The sequence below is a fragment of the Haliotis rubra genome, unplaced genomic scaffold (assembly GCF_003918875.1).
Source record: "Haliotis rubra isolate DU_JTF1 unplaced genomic scaffold, ASM391887v1 Scf246, whole genome shotgun sequence".
Lineage (NCBI taxonomy): Eukaryota > Metazoa > Mollusca > Gastropoda > Lepetellida > Haliotidae > Haliotis > Haliotis rubra.
In genome coordinates, this window is record NW_025766514.1 from 700,109 (window position 1) to 720,000 (window position 19,892).

General features: G+C 47.7%; 1 protein-coding gene and 2 long non-coding RNA genes across 7 annotated transcripts in view; all 3 read left to right on the forward strand.

Annotated features, from left to right (window-relative positions):
• LOC124279093 (vacuolar protein sorting-associated protein 13C-like) overlaps positions 1-19,892 on the forward strand; it is a 139,069-nt gene that overhangs the window by 103,888 nt on the left and 15,289 nt on the right. Inside the window, 10 exon segments of the mRNA XM_046714892.1 lie at positions 3,417-3,482; positions 6,567-6,608; positions 7,556-7,660; positions 9,393-9,479; positions 10,331-10,393; positions 10,976-11,107; positions 11,516-11,649; positions 12,127-12,259; positions 17,831-17,847; positions 19,121-19,274. Of these exon segments, the coding sequence (XP_046570848.1) occupies positions 3,417-3,482; positions 6,567-6,608; positions 7,556-7,660; positions 9,393-9,479; positions 10,331-10,393; positions 10,976-11,107; positions 11,516-11,649; positions 12,127-12,259; positions 17,831-17,847; positions 19,121-19,274 (933 nt within the window).
• Positions 1,341-2,436, forward strand: LOC124279081. Its single transcript, XR_006899295.1, has 5 exons — positions 1,341-1,491; positions 1,716-1,850; positions 1,882-1,996; positions 2,086-2,357; positions 2,416-2,436. It is a non-coding gene; the product is annotated as an uncharacterized LOC124279081 (long non-coding RNA).
• Positions 4,160-6,560, forward strand: LOC124279079. 5 transcript variants are annotated; one of them, XR_006899290.1, is made up of 8 exons: positions 4,160-4,220; positions 4,284-4,499; positions 4,531-5,426; positions 5,639-5,804; positions 5,880-5,992; positions 6,070-6,143; positions 6,218-6,311; positions 6,389-6,560. It is a non-coding gene; the product is annotated as an uncharacterized LOC124279079 (long non-coding RNA). The 5 variants fall into 5 exon arrangements; XR_006899293.1 differs by having other exon boundaries at positions 5,880-5,972; positions 6,050-6,123; positions 6,255-6,311; XR_006899294.1 differs by lacking the exon at positions 6,070-6,143 and having other exon boundaries at positions 5,880-6,029; positions 6,255-6,368; positions 6,426-6,560.

Genomic DNA, 19,892 nt, shown 5'->3' on the forward strand with positions numbered 1-19,892 from the left:
GACTGATGTCACATTCAACACATGTAGCGGGGACTAATGTCACATTCAACACACATGGGGGGACTTGTGTCACATTCAACACACGTAGGGGGGACTAATGTCACATTCAACACACGTAGTGGGGACTGATGTCACATTCCCACAGGTAGTGGGACTTGTGTCACATTCAACACACATAGTGGGGACTGATGTCACATTCAACACAGGTAGTGGGGACTAATGTCATATTCAACACAGGTGGGGGGACTTGTGTCACATTCAACACACGTAGTGGGGACTGATGTCACATTCAACACATGTAGCGTGGGGTAATGCCACATTCAACACACATGGGGGACTTGTGTCACATTCAACACAGGTAGTGGGGACTAATGTCACATTCAACATGTAGTGGGGACTTGTGTCACATTCAACATATGTATTTGAGACTTGTGTCACATTCAACACACGTAAGGGGGACTAATGTCACATTCAACACACATAGCGGGGACTGATGTCACATTCAACACACGTAGTGGGGACTGATGTCACATTCAACACACGTAGCGGGGACTAATGCCACATTCAACACACATGGGGGGACTTGTGTCACATTCAACACACGTAGTGGGGACTTGTGTCACATTCAACACATGTATTTGAGACTTGTGTCACATTCAACACAAGTAGTGGGGACTGATGTCACATTCAACACAGGTAGTGGGGACTAATGTCATATTCAACACAGGTGGGGGGACTTGTGTCACATTCAACACACGTAGTGGGGACTGATGTCACATTCAACACATGTAGCGGGGGGTAATGCCACATTCAACACACATGGGGGGACTTGTGTCACATTCAACACACGTAGTGGGGACTAATGTCACATTCAACATGTAGTGGGGACTTGTGTCACATTCAACACATGTATTTGAGACTTGTGTCACATTCAACACGCTTAGTGGGGACTTGTGTCACATTCTACACACGTAGTGGGGACTGATGTCACATTCAACACATGTAGCGGGGACTAATGTCACATTCAACACACATGGGGGGACTTGTGTCACATTCAACACACGTAAGGGGGACTAATGTCACATTCAACACACGTAGTGGGGACTGATGTCACATTCCGCACAGGTAGTGGGACTTGTGTCACATTCAACACACATAGTGGGGACTGATGTCACATTCAACACAGGTAGTGGGGACTAATGTCATATTCAACACAGGTGGGGGGACTTGTGTCACATTCAACACACGTAGTGGGACTGATGTCACATTCAACACATGTAGCGGGGGGTAATGCAACATTCAACACACATGGGGGGACTTGTGTCACATTCAACACAGGTAGTGGGGACTAATGTCACATTCAACATGTAGTGGGGACTTGTGTCACATTCAACACATGTAGCGGGGGGTAATGCCACATTCAACACACATTGGGGGACTTGTGTCACATTCAACACACGTAGTGGGGACTAATGTCACATTCAACATGTAGTGGGGACTTGTGTCGCATTCAACATATGTATTTGAGACTTGTGTCACATTCAACACTGCATTCAACACACGGGGACTAATGTCACATTCAACACACATAGCGGGGACTGATGTCACATTCAACACACGTAGTGGGGACTGATGTCACATTCAACACACGTAGCGGGGACTAATGCCACATTCAACACACATGGGGGGACTTGTGTCACATTCAACACACGTAGTGGGGACTTGTGTCACATTCAACACATGTATTTGAGACTTGTGTCACATTCAACACAAGTAGTGGGGACTAATGTCACATTCAACACATGTAGTGGGGACGAATGTCACATTCAACACATGTAGTGGGGACTAATGTCACATTCAGCCCAGGTACTGAACATTGAGGTCACATTCAACACACTTAGTGGGCCTCATGTCAAAGTGAGCTCAAGAACTGTGTACTGAGGTCACGTTCATCAAATGTATGGGGGAGTAAGGTCACATTCAACAGACACACTAGGTACTGAAATAACATTCAACACAAACACTAGGTACTGACATAACATTCAACACACACACTAGGTACTAATGGCACATTCAACACACTAGGTACTGAAATAACATTCAACACACACACTAGGTACTAATGGCACATTCAACACACACTAGGTACTGAAAAAAACATTCAACACACACACTAGGTACTGACAGCACATTCAACACACACTAGGTACTGAAATAACATTCAACATACACACTAGGTACTGACGGCATATTCAACACACACTACATACTGACAGCACATTCAACACACACACTAGGTACTGACGGCACATTCAACACACACTAGGTACTGAAATAACATTCAACATACACACTAGGTACTGACGGCACATGCAACACACACTAGGTACTGACGGCACATTCAACACACACTAGGTACTGAAATAACATTCAACATACACACTAGGTACTGACGGCACATGCAACACACACTAGGTACTGACGGCACATTCAACACACACTAGGTACTGAAATAACATTCAACATACACACTAGGTACTGACGGCACATGCAACACACACTAGGTACTGAAATAACATTCAACATACACACTAGGTACTGACAGCACATTCAACACACACTAGGTACTGAAATAGCATTCAACACACACACTAGGTACTGAAATAACATTCAACACACACACTAGGTACTGACGTCACATTCAACACACACTAGGTACTGAAATAATATACAACACACACACTAGGTACGCACATCACATTCAACACACACTAGGTACTGAAATAACATTCAACACACCTTGAACTTTCAGTACATATACCAGGTGCTGCGTCACATTTGTCACGTGACAAAAGTCACCTTTAACAAATGTACTGGTTGTACAGTTCACATGTACATGGTGCTTAGGTCACATTCAACACCTGTACTAGTGGTTAGTCTGAGAAGAAGTCTTTGTTAAGGCAGCTTTTTTTATCTTTTTCCTTCTACACGTGTGATTCTAATATGCTTTTTTTACATATTTAGCATATAGATACTAATACTTGGATTATTTTGGGGAAGCAGCACTTTAAACACAATGGTGGTCCACTGGAGGTGTGTTGTAGGTGCACTTTAACAACAAGGATGGGTGGGTTGTCGAAGCTTGTTCCTCCAGCTTGGAAAGTACAATTATGGAAAGACCTGGGCCCTGTTTCAGAAAGCTATCATGGTGCTACGACTGTCGTAAGTCTGTATTGGAGGTACAGCAATTGTAGTGGTACGATAGCTTTCTGAAACGGGGCCTAAATGAAAAAAGGCAGGCATATCAACTCATTGTCGTTGTTCCACAAAGGTATGTAATCTGTCTGGGTGTCGGGGTGCCGGGGTGGGTTTATCCTGATGAGGGAAGATGTGACTGAATGCCCGTGTTGTTGAAGGAGAAGGAGAAGGACGGCACGCTGGAGAGGAAGGGCAAGGTGAAAGAGATGAAGCAGAGTGGTAAAGTACGTATCTGGGCGGGGCAGGCATGCCTAGCAACAAGCTCAGCCCAGTTGCAGCAGCCTGTAGCATGTCTGACAGCTTGTTTCACTAACACCATACACTGGCCAGCATAGTAGGAGACTATTGTAGCTGTCAGCTGTTGTAGACCACGTTTACAACCAGCGCACTCACACCTCGTCAGTGTGTAGAATAGCTGCTGTTTCGCATGGATGTCTTATTTCAGCATCTGTTCCAGTTTCAGGTTTAGTTTCACTCTGTTGTGAAATTTGTTCTGTGTTATGTTCTTCAGCACATTTAATTCCATCTCATCTTGCGGTATCCAATAACAAGCAGCCCCTCGACACCACCAGTCTTATAGTGGTTTAGTACTGATTTCCGCCACCATCTTTATCTTTCATTAATCCGACACAGTTATCATCCTATCTGTAGTCGGATGCTTTAAGACGTGTATACATAGCTTCGTGTTACAAGGCATGGTACATTGGCTAGTGGCTGCAATTGTAGCTTAAAGGATAAAGCACATGTCAAGATTAATTTTAGAAAACAGAATTTATTAAATAGAAGCCAGATAACTATGTGTGAAGTCTGATAAGATTACTAATGGAAAAGTGAGAACAATGCATATTAAACTTCACTATCAACTAGCTGTACCAAATTGTCAGTGTTTAAAAGTAATGGTAGAGCCATTAGATAATGGACATTAAGTAAGGTAGTGTCAGGAGATATGGACATTAAGTAAGGTGTAGTGTCAGGAGATATGGACATTAAGTAAGGTAGAGTCAGGAGATATTGACTTTAGTAAGGTAGAGCCAGGAGATATTGACATTAAGTAAGGTAGAGCCAGGAGATATTGACATTAAGTAAGGTAGAGCCAGGAGATACTGACATTAAGTAAGGTAGAGCCAGGAGATATGGACATTAAGTAAGGTAGAGCCAGGAGATATTGACATTAAGTAAGGTAGAGTCAGGAGATATTGACTTTAGTAAGGTAGAGCCATGACATATTGACAGTAAGTAAGGTAGAGCCATGAGATATGGACATTAAGTAAGGTAGAGGCATGAGATATTTTGTCTAATGTCAGTAAATTACAAATGGACAAGAAACAAAGTAAGCTTATTGCCACAGTTGTCATACAAACTCATAGCATGACAGTCCAGTTGTTGTAGTCCATGTTATTGATTTCAAGTGATACAAGTATTCTTTCATGCAAGCAAGCCTTATGAAGGTCATTGCACAGTGCCTAGTGGGCGGAAGTACCTGGTACACTTTAACCTAATTAGGGTTGGACTGAGCTAAGACTCCCCTTGGACTCAGCATAAAAATAACAACAGTGCACCCATAACTTGTCAGTTTCTAAGTCATGTTTGGCACGCAACAGCAATGAATCTACCACAAACACTGATAAAGTATGTGAGAGGTATCTGTTGATTTGATTAAACATAAGGTGGTGACGGGGCTACTTTTGTGTTTGCTTGTCTGATGCAACCACTATCCCAGTGTATGCCCATCACTGTTGTGTGCATGCACAAGATAGTATCTTTAGGTAGCTGCCAAAACAAGCATGTGTCATGCAAATACTTGCTTGTTACCTATCAAACATCTTATCATTTCTCTAATTATTTTTACTCTTTCAGAATTACTTGTGATCATGTCATGATGTTGTTGTCTGTGGTGGTGAATAAATGTGACTAGGTAGCACTGGGTTAGGTCTGCCACCACAGTAAGTTGCTTCGAGATGGGGCACATTGTTCGACATCTCACCCCAATAATCTGGTTCCAGACTGGAAACAGTCTTAGATATACAACCTCTACAATCTAGATCTAAGTGAGGCATATTTTTAGATATGGCACCCTCACAGGTGGACGTAAGTGGGGAGTTGTTAATGAATGAATATGGTACCAAGAGGTGTGTCCAGTAGTAGAGAGAGGTGTCACAGTAACTTGGGTCTCCAGTAGTAGGGAGAGGTGTCCAGTAGTAGGGAGAGGTGTCCAGTAGTAGGGAGAGGTGTCACGGTAACTTGGGTGTCCAGTCAGTAGGGAGAGGTGTCCAGTAGTAGAGAGAGGTGTCACAGTAACTTGGGTGTCCAGTAGTAGAGATAGATGTCCAGTAGTAGAGAGAGGTGTCACAGTAACTTGGGTGTCCAGTAGTAGAGATAGGTGTCCAGTAGTAGAAAGAGGTGTCACAGTAACTTGGGTGTCCAGTAGTAGAGAGAGGTGTCACAGTAACTTGGGTGTCCAGTAGTAGGGAGAGGTGTCACAGTAACTTGGGTGTCAAGGATTAGAGAGAGGTGTCACAGTAACTTGGGTGTCCAGTAGTAGAGAGGTGTCCAGTAGTAGAGAGAGGTGTCACAGTAACTTTGGTGTCCAGTAGCAGAGAGAGGTGTCCAGTCGTAGAGAGAGGTGTCACAGCAACTTGGGTGTCCAGTAGTAGAGAGAGGTGTCACAGTAACTTGGGTGTCCAGTAGTAGAGAGAGGTGTCACAGTAACTTGGGTGTCCAGTAGTAGAGATAGGTGTCCAGTAGTAGAGAGAGGTGTCACAGTAACTTGGGTGTCCAGTAGTAGAGATAGGTGTCCAGTAGTAGAAAGAGGTGTCACAGTAACTTGGGTGTCCAGTAGTAGAGAGAGGTGTCACAGTAACTTGGGTGTCAAGGATAAGAGAGAGGTGTCACAGTAACTTGGGTGTCAAGGATTAGAGAGAGGTGTCACAGTAACTTGGGTGTCAAGGATTAGAGAGAGGTGTCACAGTAACTTGGGTGTCCAGTAGTAGGGAGAGGTGTCCAGTAGTAGAGAGAGGTGTCACAGTAACTTGGGTGTCCAGTAGTAGAGAGAGGTGTCCAGTCGTAGAGAGAGGTGTCACAGTAACTTGGGTGTCAAGGATGAGAGAGAGGTGTCCAGTCGTAGAGAGAGGTGTCACAGTAACTTGGGTGTCCAGTAGTAGAGAGAGGTGTCACAGTAACTTGGGTGTCCAGTGAATGCCATGCTTGTATCTGAGGCCTTGTTTCCTTGCTTCATCTATCTCCTTGACCTATGAACTGTTGTATATGTCTGATCTTACCCTACTGATTGTCTAACTCCTGCTGACCAGGACAACAAGGAGGAGAAGTCTAAGTGTCCTGAGGCCAGACAGGTAACGTTCCTGTAGGTGGTGAGGGTAGACGTGTTTACATCTGGTGGAGGAGGTAGAGGAAGAGGGACTTTTGTCAGAGGAATCACAGCAACTTAGGTTTCTTCCCGGATTCCATTTTCACTTTTCTATCTTCAGGTTTGATTCTTGTCTCCAACTTTGGGTTCAATATTTCCTCATTCAATATCTACTTTCATGTTCGACAACAATTTCACCAATGACCAATAGATTTTGCTCTGCATGAACAGAAATTGCCTGATTTACTGAAGTAGCTGTTTATTTTGTTCTGCATGTATGTTTGTGGTGCTTTAATTGTTTAGTCATTTGCCTACGAGGCAGGACGTGAGGTTTGACATCATTGACAATGATTTCTCTTGCATGTTTTTCTTCATTTTTATATTTTGTATTTCGTCATTGGTTGTCGAACCGTTTCAGGTGCGGAGCATTGAATGATGTGTGCAGCATACCTGTACGTGTGCTGCCCTCTGTTAGCCTCACTGTTATGGTGATATAAGGTGTGACAGGGGGGACACATTTGGTACAAACTATCTCATAATTATCCTGAAGTAAATCAGTCATGTGAAAGTCCAGTGTACAATGTGTACAGTATCTGTTTAGTAATAAGTAATGTTATCTGTGGATGCAGTGTCTTGTCTCGATGAAGTGATCTGAGTTGATGTTGTGTTGCATCTGGATGCAGTCTTGTGTGGATGCAGTATCTTGTCTCAATGAACTGTTATGTTACCAGCATCTGTAGAAAACCATAATTATCCTGAAGTATATCAGTCACTCCAATGTTCAGTGTCTAATGTGTAGTGTGTAGCTCAATGTTATCTGTACTTGTGTTGATGAAGTGTGGTGTCTGGATGCTGTGTTTTGTGTCGACACTGTGTTTTGTGTCGACACTGTGTTGATGCAGTGATGCAGGTGTTGTTTGTGATGCTGTGTAGGCCCAGCTGAAGATCGGTGACACGGAGTGGTCAGACAAGTTCTCCCTGGACACAGTGGGCAGCTCCGGCACTGTGCAGTGTAAGAGCAACAAGAGAGTGTTTGAGGTGAGCCCTTCATACAGCTGGCACACAGGCTCTGTTCCTTACAAACAGAACACAAATACTTTCTTCCAATATTGTTCATTTTCTACAGGTGTTTACAAAGGATGTCTTACCTCTTTCAATACAGGGGCAGTGGGGGAGCCTAGTGGTTAAGCGTTCGCTTGTCACGACGAAGACCCGGGTTTGATTCCCCACATGGGTACAATGTGTGAAGCCCTGATATTGCTGGAATATTGCTAAAAGCGGCGTAAAACTAAACTCACTCACTCACTCTTTCAATGCACAAATATTGTATCTCTTCATCATCCACGTTTAGCCACCTGTAGTCATGATCTGAGAGATATAACATCAGTAGTTGTTTTGGTTCCTAGGTTACTTGCCATGGCACTGCCTGTACGCCCTGTAGCACAACAACAGTTAGTAATTCCTCAACTGACCAATACTTCATTGGTATTTTTGTTGACATTTTGTCGTTAAATTCATTTGAAATTATTGAGATGTTGATTTTACATTTGCCTGTTAACTTTATACCATTTGTTTCATGAAATAATGGAATCAGTTTATATTACATTTAAAGTGGTGTTAGTGTTATTTCAGGGGAGAGGGTGTAGATTAGTGGTGGTCCGATTAATTGAAATAATCAAAGATTGGTCTCAGTGACTAAACGACCAAGCAATCGATCATGTTTTCTCATAATCGAAACAAAAACAATTCCGGTACACTTGTTTGCGTTAACAATATTTTTCACAAGGTTAGTTTTGTCTGTTACATTTCATAAGTACTACAAGCTCGTTCCAAGTCATGATTGAATTTGTCTTAAAGACTCCAAGAAATTTATGTTCCTAACATACTAGTCAGCCTTTAAAGATGTGAAATTTGCCAATGCATTTTGTGCAATTTGCAAAAACCCAAAAGAACTACATGTTTCTTTCTTTATTTTTTTGTCCATTAACAAAATAATCAGGAAAATTTCATAAATGACGCTAACCAATTATTTTTGATGATTGATCGGTTGTAATGAACCAATCATCAATTATGAGATTTTAACCAAATCCCAACACTAGTGTATTATTTTTTGCATATCATTGCCTTCATTTGATATGTATTGGGCACATTTAATACAAAAAGAGGACAAAAGATAAACCCTGACTTGTGTGTCAGTAGGACTGTGATCTCCTGACCTTCAACGTCAAATATAAATGTCTTCCACTAGTCCTAGTTTAGTAGACATTTATGTTATAAAGGTATAATTTCTAAATGTAAATAAGTTCCCATGGTCCCTAGTATGGTGATCTACCTTCAGTTGTTGGCGACCTTTAGCCAATTTTTATATTATATTGTCCTCATTTGAAATCCAGTTTTAGAGGGAGATGCTAGTTTTATGTCTTGATACTGTGATATTCTAGTTGGTTTTACTGTCCTTCGATGACAGGTTTTTATAATGTACATGTACTTATGGTGAATTCTAAACTTGATTTAGTCCCGATATGGCTGAAATATTGCCGATGTGACTGTAAATCTTACCTCACTCACTCACTCTGATTGTAAATTAATCGAAATCATTTCTCTTACAATTTGTGATGGTCATCTTGCTATTTTGACTGGGTCACAGTTTCACATTATCCAACATTGCTGTATTGGTCCACCTTTTCTTGATAAGAATTTCATCTTTCTTTTCCTTGGACATATTGTCAGATTATAGTGGTTTTGTATGTTGTATGTTTATGTGCTACAGATGGGTGTGAAGATCAGCCTCACATCTTCTGGTCTCACCAAGATCGTCACGTTCACACCGTTCTACATGTTGCTCAACACTGCCGAGGTAAGTACAGACTCCTTGAAGGAAGGAAAGCTGGTGTACAGCACATGTTCTCTGAAAGTACTGAGTGCTCAATACTCATCGTTCTCTGTTCATAGATCTAGATGTATTGAATCATTGTTGCCAAGTGGAGACAAGGCTCCCACCTTTATTACCCACGTGGTCAACATATGGGTAGTTACATACTAACCTCGTACGTCACACGACTGTGGTATCGCGTTGACCTGTGTTGTAACGACTTGACCTGAGATTCTAACGATTTGATTGGATAACCGATGACCTTTCAGTTAGGTCACGTTGTCACGGAACTACTTGTTCATTCATGACAAACACGTGAATTCATTCATTCTATAACTTATATGCATTGTGGGAATGTAAACATTGCGAACATTGCCGTATTGCTGTTTAATTGTGAGTTGAACTGAGACAATATATCCGTCGAAAAACATAAATGCAGTGTTTCCATCAGTCATGTGAAGCAACCGCAAACCAAGAAAAGGGGTGCTATGGAGTAGTTTACTGTCCGAGGCGATGACAACTGACATGCATCATGACGTCGGTTACCAAGGGGACAGACGAGAATGGCTTAGTGACGTCGATACAGTGTGACGTCATGCAAAAGTGACTACAGAACAAAATTCTTCCGCAACCTCCTTATGAAACCGGTTTCGGTTTGAAACATAACAATAACCAAAATATGCTCTTTTGTCAATTTAATGCATGTAAGAAGTGGGTAATAAATAAAATACAACACTCAGTCTCATTACATACGAATTATATGAAACGAGTGTCCTTGCTATGGTTTCTGACCTCGCTTTCGCACATGACTCAGTGCCTTCCCTGTTATGTTTCAGTATTCCATCATGTGTACCGAGTGTACAGACACAGAGTCCTGGGTGGAGGTCGTTCCTGGCAAGGTGAGGGCACACAGGCAGGGGTGTCAGTCTGACTTATAGTATTGGGTGGAGGTCGTTCCTGTCAAGGTGAGGGCACGCAGGCAGGGGTGTCTGTCTGACTTATAGTATTGGGTGGAAGTTGTTCCTGTCAAGGTGAGGGCACGCAGGCAGGGGTGTCTGTCTGACTTATAGTATTGGGTGGAGGTTGGACTAATAGTATTGGGTGGAGAATTAAGTTCCTGTCAAGGTGAGGGCATGCAGGCAGGGTTGTCTGTCTGTCAAGGTGAGGTGCGTTCCTGGCAACGCGTGAGCAGGGTGCACGCAGGCAGGGGTGTCTGTCTGACTAATAGTATTGGGTGGAGGTCGTTCCTGTCAAGGTGAGGGCACGCAGGCAGGGGTGTCAGTCTGACTAATAGTATTGGGTGGAGGTCGTTCCTGTCAAGGTGAGGGCACGCAGGCAGGGTTGTCTGTCTGACTAATAGTATTGGGTGGGGGTGGTACAGACACAGACAGACGGGTCTATCTAACCGGTTTACTGGGTGGAGGTTGTTGAGGCCCCAGACAAGCAGTTATTCAGATACTGTGTGACGTCATGTGTTGCAGTGTCTTCCATTCTGGCCGGAGCAGTCGGGGAAGGAGATGACCATGAAAGCCAAGGTGAAGGACAGTAACGAAAGCACAGACATGTTCCTCATCAACAAGGCTCATACCTCACTCATGCGACTCAACAATGAGGTGGGTGGTCTTAGGGAATAGTAGTAATAATAATAGTCTGCTTATATGGTGCTCACATCCAGGCACATTGCCTGCTCACGTCCCTACGTACATTACTATCCCCGGTCATAGGACACTGTCATATTTTCTGATACCTTTTCAACTCCCTCGGGAGCATACAGTCATATTGCCTGTTAGCGCAATGAATGAACACTCACATTGCCAGCATATCCTCACGGGTCCCCATTTTACAGCTGAGGGCATTAGGGAATTACCTAGACCGTTGGGAGTTCAAAACCCATTTATGATCAATTTTTTTTAACTGAAGGATGACATATGCTATCTGAATGTGATCTTTGTGACAACAATAACCTTGGATTGAATATGTAGTTGGGTGCCATGCTACAGTGTATATCTGTTCCTGTCTAGTATGGCGGTATCAACACAGAATGCCAGGTGACTGAGAGTGCCATGGTGACCACCTTCAAGGCCTACAAGTCGGGCATGGCCTCTGTACAGATTGTCAACTTCACAGACAAGTGTTCACTCACCTTCTTCCAGAGGTAGGTATATCACACAGACAAGTGTAGCTTGCCCTTGAACAGATCAAACTCAGACAAGTACACCGTGACCTGCCAGAGAACAATCATTCTCAAATATCTGCCTGAGCCACTTAATCCCAGTTAAACTTAGCAGGCGGTGGGGTAGCCTAGTGGTTAAAGCGTCCGTTCGTCACGCCAAAGACAAGGGTTCGATTCCCCACATGGGTACAATGCATGAAGCCCATTTCTGGTGTACCCTCCGTGATATTGCTGGAATATTGCTAAAAACGATGTAAAACTAAACTCACCACCACCAGTTAAACTTAGACTCACATGTTGCCACACATGCCTACCAGACAGTGTTGCCTCCAGCCTGGTTTGACACGCCTGGCCTAGGTCACTCTTGCATGATGCAGTGCATTAGGTTCTCTTGTGGAGGGACATTATATGAATGACCTAGATGTGGTGCTGGTGTAATGCAGGGTGTTTGTGTTTCAGCGGTGTGAAGAACAGTGTACATGAACTGGGCCCCAACCAGACCCAGCTGTATACCTGGGAAAATGCTCTGGGCAAGAGGGAGCTGGTCTACACTTGTGGAAACAAGAAGGACGTCAAGAATGATCTTACTCAGGTATGTCCTTGTGTACACTGAAAATATTACTGAAGCTTTGATGAATATAACCAAACCTGCAGAGGTTTTCAATTCTTTGAAGAGAGTCGTCCTTGGGGTACATATTATGCATTTTCGGCTGAAAAATGTCCTGTGACAGTTGTATCAATGTTTTTGAATAAAAGATTGTACAATAAATAAACTCTTTTATTTATTATCACGGACCCTACCTCCGCGGAGTTACCTCCCTTAAGCATGCGCACCAACTGGGTAGGCTCCTAGACCCGTATCATCATTCCTTCTGCTGAATTCTTATCAGTGAACAGAATTGCGGGGAGGTGGGAGGCCCTACCCCAAGGGCGACTCTCTTCAAAGAATTGAAAACCTCTGCAGGTTTGGTTAATTCTTTTCAGAGAGAGATCGTCCTTGGGGTACATATTATGCATAAACACAGACTCCCAAAGCCGGAGGCCAGGGAGGAGGAATTCTGTCAAGCACACTCAAAATATAGCGATCGTATCATGGAAAAAAATTGAACAGGCGCCATAACACTCACCTGTCACTTTCGACCCAGTTTAGCTTCAGCGAGAGGCATTATGGGAGGGAACTGACAGGGAGGATTTGTGCTCAAAGGCGACCTCTAGCATAATGAGACATTGCGCGTAGTGCGAATATCAACGAAATCCGACCCACTAAGTGGCTTCTTTCATGAGAGCACCGTGGGGAAAACAAAATACCACTCACTAGCGATACAGTAACTCCGTGAAGAATCGAAGGGGTACAGGTTCTCTGAGTGAGCTCACATTAGCAGACATGTCAATAATGGAATCTTATTGTACAGTAGCGTCAAAACAAACCAATAAACCAAGACTCACTTTCGGTCAGGGTGGCAGGACACTGTCCACTGGAGAGAACAATGCGACCAAAGTTTGCGATTACGGGAATGCGTGTCGAGCTGATAATGGCGTATAAGCGTGCTTGGCGGCTCCAAATAGCGGCGGAGCAGATCTCTTCAATGGGGAGTGCGATGCAAAAGCTTTTGATCGCGGCTACTGCCCTGACCGAGTGAGCCTTCAACCCCTCAGGGGAGGCTTGCCCTTAGCCTGATAAGCGGCACAAATACGATACTAGCCAGCGAGACAAAGTCTGCTTGCTGCGCTGGCGAACCAGCCTTCCGCCACCGTAACAACAGAACAGCTGGGTACCCGTCACGGATCCCCTGCGTTAGTTTGAGATAGACTTTGGCGTCTTCACGGACATCCAGCGGGTGAGTGCTTCGTAGGAGTGGTCCCGATGTGGAAGGCTGGGTAAGAGTAGGAAGTTCGATAGGAGCTGTCACATGGAAGCGTGATCGTGCCGATTCGGTAAAGTATCTGGGGGCGAATACTGACCACGATCCGTGTGAAACACAGTCAGCGCCCGGGTCGGACGACATAGCATGTAAATCGCCGACCCGCCGACCAGATGTTACCGCCACCAGAAAAACAGCTTTCCAGGTCAACAACTGAATGGAAATAGCCGATAGGTGTGAGAAAGTGGGACGGACAGCCAATCGAGCACGATCGACAAATCCCAAAGGTGGACTGGTTAAGCCTGAGAGCAGGTCGAATCCGTTCAGCGCCAGCGGCGCTATGCGAGAGGTGCTGCCCCAGAAGAGCACCATCGACAGGGGTGTGAAAAGTGGAAATAGCGGTGGAGTAGCCATGAATGGTCGAAGCCGCCAGGCCTTCTTCAAGCGAGCTTGCAAAAACTCCAATACTTCGGACTAAATCCGCAGAAAGGGATCTGCAATCCCTTATCTGAACACCAGCGCATAAGCGGGACCACCTATCCTCGTACTGAGCGTTTGCCGAATCCGCCTCGAAGCCAGAATTGTGTCTGCAACTGCTGCAGGAATTCAGCGTGCCTCGAGGTTAGACCTGACAGAGGCCAAGCCACCCACTGAATCCGTGGATTTGGGTGGAAGCTCCGTTCTGAGTGAGAATGTCGGTCGCCAAAGGTAATAGAACAGGAGGCTGAGCCAGAAACCTGAGAATTACGGAAACCAGCTCTGTGGTGACCAAAGCGGTGCCAGTAGCACAAGTAGCGAGCTGGCTGGGTGGACAGCTGTGAAAGGACACGGGGAATGAGTGGTAATGGCGGGAGCGCCCAGAGCACTTTGCCCGTCAATCCAGCAGGAAGGCGTCGGCAGCCAGCGCCCTGGGTCCGGTATCCGAGAGCAGAACGCGGGTGTCTGATCGTCCGCCCGGGCGCAAACAGATCCACCTCGAGCGACCCGTACAACTGGGAGATTACTGTGAATATCTGCCTGTCGAGCATCCACTTTCGTCGCGGGGCCAGGATCGGCGAGAGAAGGCGCATCTGCTCGCGCCGTTCTCCAGCCCGGGGAGATAAACAGGGAGTACCTGACAATGCGTACTGGTGGCTCCAGAGGAGAAAGTCCACGCTTCCCGGGCGCTGGGGACACCGTGCCTCCCTGCTTCAGGATGTGCGACATGGCCGTCTGGTTGTCTAACTGAAGGCGGACTACCTGGCCGCGGACATGCTCTCTGAAGCTTCGAATACCAACGCACAGCTCTCAGTTCCAAACGTTGATGTGAAGGTGAGCCGACCCGGACCAGAGTCGGAAGCCGACGAACTGCCAAACGCCCCAGCCCGTGAGGGGCGCATCTGTCTGAACTGTGAGAGCTGGCGTCGGGATTTCCAAAGGGAACCCCTGGTGAGATTCCGACATTTGTCCACCACTGAAGGTGAGGTGTCAACCACTTTCGGGGACTGTGAGACTGCGCTCCAGATCCTCCGTGTGAGTCCACAGCCGAGCCAAAGCTTGCTGTATGGGGCGCATCCTCAACAGCGCCCGCCACACTACAGAGATAAATTCGCCGCCATATGGCCCAGTAGGCGGAGCCAAGTCCGTGCTGGTGCCTGGGGCTGGGAGAGGAATGAAGAGACCATCTCGAACTCTGGTGACCCGGTCGGGCGACAAGGAAGCGAGATCCTTGTTCGTTTGGAATCGCGCTCCAAGAAAAACCAAGTCCTGGGTGGGTACCAGGTCGGATTTCTTGAGGTTGATGATCCACCCCAGTCGAGTTAGAATGTCTATCACTGTGTGAGTAGCATCTTGACTTCGCTGGCTGTGTTAGTGCTCCGAGCAACCAGTCGTCTAGGTAAGGGTAACAAGCGCCTTCCTTGCGGCGAGCTAGGGTAGCTGGGACTAACATGAGCTTGGTGAACACCCTTGGGGCAGTCGATATGCGAAGGGGAGCACCCTGAATTGGTAATACATCCCGTCGTAAAGAGAAGCCGAAGGTACTGCTTGAGCGATGGATGTATGGGTACATCTGAATCGCATCCTTTAGGTCGATTGGCGTGAGCCAATCGCCGGGCTGAACAGATGAGATCACCCGGCGCAGTGTCTCCATCTTGAAGGATGGTACCGAGCATCGCGATTCAACCCCTTGAGGTTGAGAATCGGGCCGGAACCCGCCGTCTTTCTTCGGGGCGAGGAAATGCGTGGAATAAAATCCGCCTGTTCCTCTCCCGGTGGAATGCTTCGATTGCGGACTTGTCCAGCAGAGCCTGAACCGTCGCGCAATATGTCGCCCTGGCTTGACATGGCGGCACGAGTCGCGGCGTATGCGGTGAAGTCGGGCGGACCTCGCTTCCACAGTGGGAGATGGCCTATGCTGACCGTGGCCAGCACCCAAAGCGTTGTTGGTAGCCTTCTCCCATTCCGGCAGGAATAGAGAAGCGACCTCCCACTGGGATATGGGGTAGGCGCGTGTAGACCCAGTGGCGGAGCTGACTGGGCGTGACACCGCGGCGAAGCGGCAACCCTGATGGGTTAGCGGGAGGTCGGGGCAGACCTCCAGCGCCAGCGAAAAGGCTGGGAGCTAGTCGAGGACTGCTCCTTGCCCCTACCCTTGGCGGACCTGTTCCTCCGCCTACCCTACCAGCGGCGAAGCCAGCCCGGCGGAACTTCGGGTGTAGGCTGCACCCGGCGGAGGAAGGTGGCGCGAGGCCGAGGCGGCGAGACACCAGCGGGTGCTCCAACAAGGCCTTAGAGTCCTTGAAGGAGGTAGCTGCAGCGGCAGCCTCCCGTATGACCTGCTGGGCCCTGGAAGAGGGTGGCTCCCAGGCGGAAGGGAGGGCCAGCAAGGTCTGCTGTGTTGCTGCCGAGTACCTAGGCGTCGACAGCCACAGCCTGCGCATCCCCATGACTGCGCACATCACCGTCGGCGCAGCAGACCGCGCAAAGAGTCAGCGAGGTGAGCCTGCACTTCCAGCTGGCCGGGCAGCCGCGACATCGCGGCGACACGTCGCCAGCATGCCCCTCGCCTCCAGGGCCGACCTCTGAACCGAGGAGAGGTAGGCCTCATGGACCACCACCGCACCTGCTGCATCGGCGTTCGGTAGACCTCCTCGTAGGTCGGTGCAGCGTGCGAGAAGCGCCAGCGAGGCAAAAGGTGGAGTTAGAAGCCCTTGCCGAGCAGCGCGGGCTGCTCGGAGGAGGCCGAGCCTCCCCAGAGGCGGCGGAAGTGAAAACACATCGTCAACAATTGGTACAACGAACAGGGAATCCTCCCCAAGCTGGTAGCGCCCGCGAGTTCAGGTAAGTCAAACCTTACCGGGCACCAGACAGAAGGGATCGACCCCGTCCGAGACCAGCGATGGCAGAATCGCGGGCTGCGTCTGTGAGGGTTGCCCTAGGGGCAAAGCGCCTCGCCAGGCAAAGCGGAACTCAGTCGAGTCCGCGCAACCAGCAGGGCACGGCGGCCTGGGGTAGGCCCTCGGCAATTCTCTGCGGACCTCCCGCCAAGGCGAAGCAAAGCGGAAGCCGCCGTCATGCTCCTCGACCTCCCCAAGCTCCATTGCCTCGGCGTCCGAGCCGAGTCAGAGGCTGGGTCTCCTCCGTAAGAGGACCCTAACCCGACCCGGTGGACTGCCTAGCGCTAGGAACCACAGGAAGGGAAGAACAGACAGACTGCTCCGCGTCAGCGCCAGCCAGCGGCGTGCGTGGACCCGGTCCCGAGGCGCTGGAGGCAGGCCAGGCAGAACTGGTGCCTCGGCTCTCATGGGGCGGGTGTGTGCGCATGAGACCCGGAATACCAGGAATACTCAGCGGCCCCCTGCGCGAGCTCGAGAGGGGACTGGGAGCACCTCCCTCTCCGGAGCAGCGAGGCGTCGGATCGAAGCCAGAGGCAGCGGATCTACAGGCGCCTCAAGGGCGAGGATCGAGCGAGCCAGCGATCCCACCCGGACTCTCCGCCCCGTCCGGAGTGGGTGAGAACTCCTGCGGAGACCTCCAACCGACTCCACGAGCGAAGGACTTCATCGAGTCCATCTGCTGCTGAAACATAGACTCCATCAGTGACATGTCAAAACCCTTTCGAAGTGGCAGGAGAGGGGAAGGGCCGCGGGATTTTTTTCCCTTTTTGACCTGCGTTTGGACTTAGGCGGGGAACCTGCGTCAGGTCCCCTCCGCCTCCGCATTTAGCGATAGAACAAGGTGTCGGCAGCCCGCCTCTTCTGGGCCGGGGAAAAGGCCAGACAAATAGTGCAGGAGTCAGCCTCATGGCCTGTCTTCTCCAGACGAGGCCGCGCAACTGGTATGACTGTCGGCCGGGGATACTCCCTCACAGACCGAACAGCATGAAAAGGCCTGAAACAAACCGCGCAAAACATGTTAGTTAGCGGCCAGCAGCATATAAACCGTGAAAACATTGAAAAACTTCGTGAAGGTTACCGCGGAAAGTAATAGTTGGTTTTAATCGCAATAATACGACCACATGGCGCGCTAAACTTCCCGCCATGGCAGAGCAACGCGTCGTAACCACGGGGAAAGTTGGCGTATTTTGTATTAATACAAAGTCACAATTATGAAACAACCAACTGTAAAGCTTTACTGTTCCTTGTTTTAGGCAAATAAAGACCATACATACAGGTGGTGTCTCAGAGACAGCTTTCTTAGTAGCTTTCAGCTGTCCGGCTCATGAAGTGCGTTTATAAACCGCGTCTGTTCCGCGGCGGTGACAGCAGAAGGAATGATGATACGGGTCTAGGAGCCTACCCAGTTAGTGCGCATGCGCTAAGGGAGGTAACTCCGTGAGGTAGGGGTCATTATAATAAATAAAGAGTTTATTTATTGTACAATCTTTTATTCAAAAACATTGATACAACTGTCACAGGACATTTTCAGCGGAAAATGCATAATATGTACCCCAAGGGCGATCTCTCTGAAAAACACCAGGTATGTATACACAGAGGGCAGGTGGGGCGTGGTGGGCGAGCTGTCTAAGGCTCCAGGCTAGAGATCCAGCGAGCTTGAGGTGCAGGGATCGAGCCCACCTGTGACCGGGTGTAAAAACCTTGGAGTGTGCAGACTCTTTCAGTGTTGTCACAACCCCTAGTTAACAGTACACAACCCACGATAAATGACCAGATGTTGTGGGTACAGCAACTTGCAGTAAAACTTGGACACAGTACTCTGGCAATGTGGCACAGTACACCGAGCTGTGAATGGGTACCTCGTAAGGATGGGAAAGCCACATTAACTCTGTGTGCCTAGTTGCTGCACTATTTGTATGATCCCCAGGGAGTTGAGATTGATAATGCAATGTGCCGTTTAAGTTTAACATCCAATGATCGAGGGATAATCAAAGCACCTTTGAGCAGCTGAGCTTGATATTGGCGCTTTACAAATGTTAGTATGAGATAATAGCCAAGATCATAACAGCATGTGTACTCTCTGACCAAGAATCATCAAATGTGTCAACACAGTTAAAGTATCACCAGCTGTATACAGGCCAACTATCACCAGGCAATATACTTTGATACACCAGGCTCTGCTATGGAGTATTGATGTTTATTCCACTGTTCCAGTTCTGGGATCATCTGGGAGGAGAAGCGGAAGCGTTACAAGGCCATCAAGATGAAGGATGGCATGGTCCTGGAGATGGCCTACCAGAGGTTCCTGGGCGAGATGGCTGTAGGCAAGAGTCCTAATGGAAGGATGGTACTGGAGAACAAGTTTGATGTAAGTGTGCTCTCAGTTGTTGTTTTCTAGATCAGATTTAGCCTGTCGTGGCTGGTCTAGATCATTTGTTGCCTGTCGTGGCTGGTCCAGATGAGGTGTAGCCTGTCGTGGCTGGTCCAGATGAGGTGTAGCCTGTTGTGGCTGGTCAAGATCAGATGTAGCCTGTCGTGGCTGGTCTAGATCAGATGTAGCCTGTCATGGCTGGTCTAGATCAGATGTTGCCTGTCGTGGCTGGTCTAGATCAGATGTAGCCTGTCGCGGCTGGTCTAGATCAGATGGTGGCTGGTCTAGATCAGATGTAGCCTGTCGTGGCTGGTCTAGATCAGATGTAGCCTGTCGTGGCTGGTCTAGATCAGATGTAGCCTGTCATGGCTGGTCTAGATCAGATGTTGCCTGTCGTGGCTGGTCTAGATCAAATGTTGCCTGTTGTGGCTGGTCTAGATCAGATGTAGCCTGTCGTGGCTGGTCTAGATCAGATGTAGCCTGGCTGGTCTAGATCAAATGTTGCCTGTCATGGCTGGTCTAGATCAGATGTTGCCTGTCATGGCTGGTCTAGATCAGATGTAGCCTGTCATGGCTGGTCTAGATCAGATGTAGCCTGTTGTGGCTGGTCTAGAT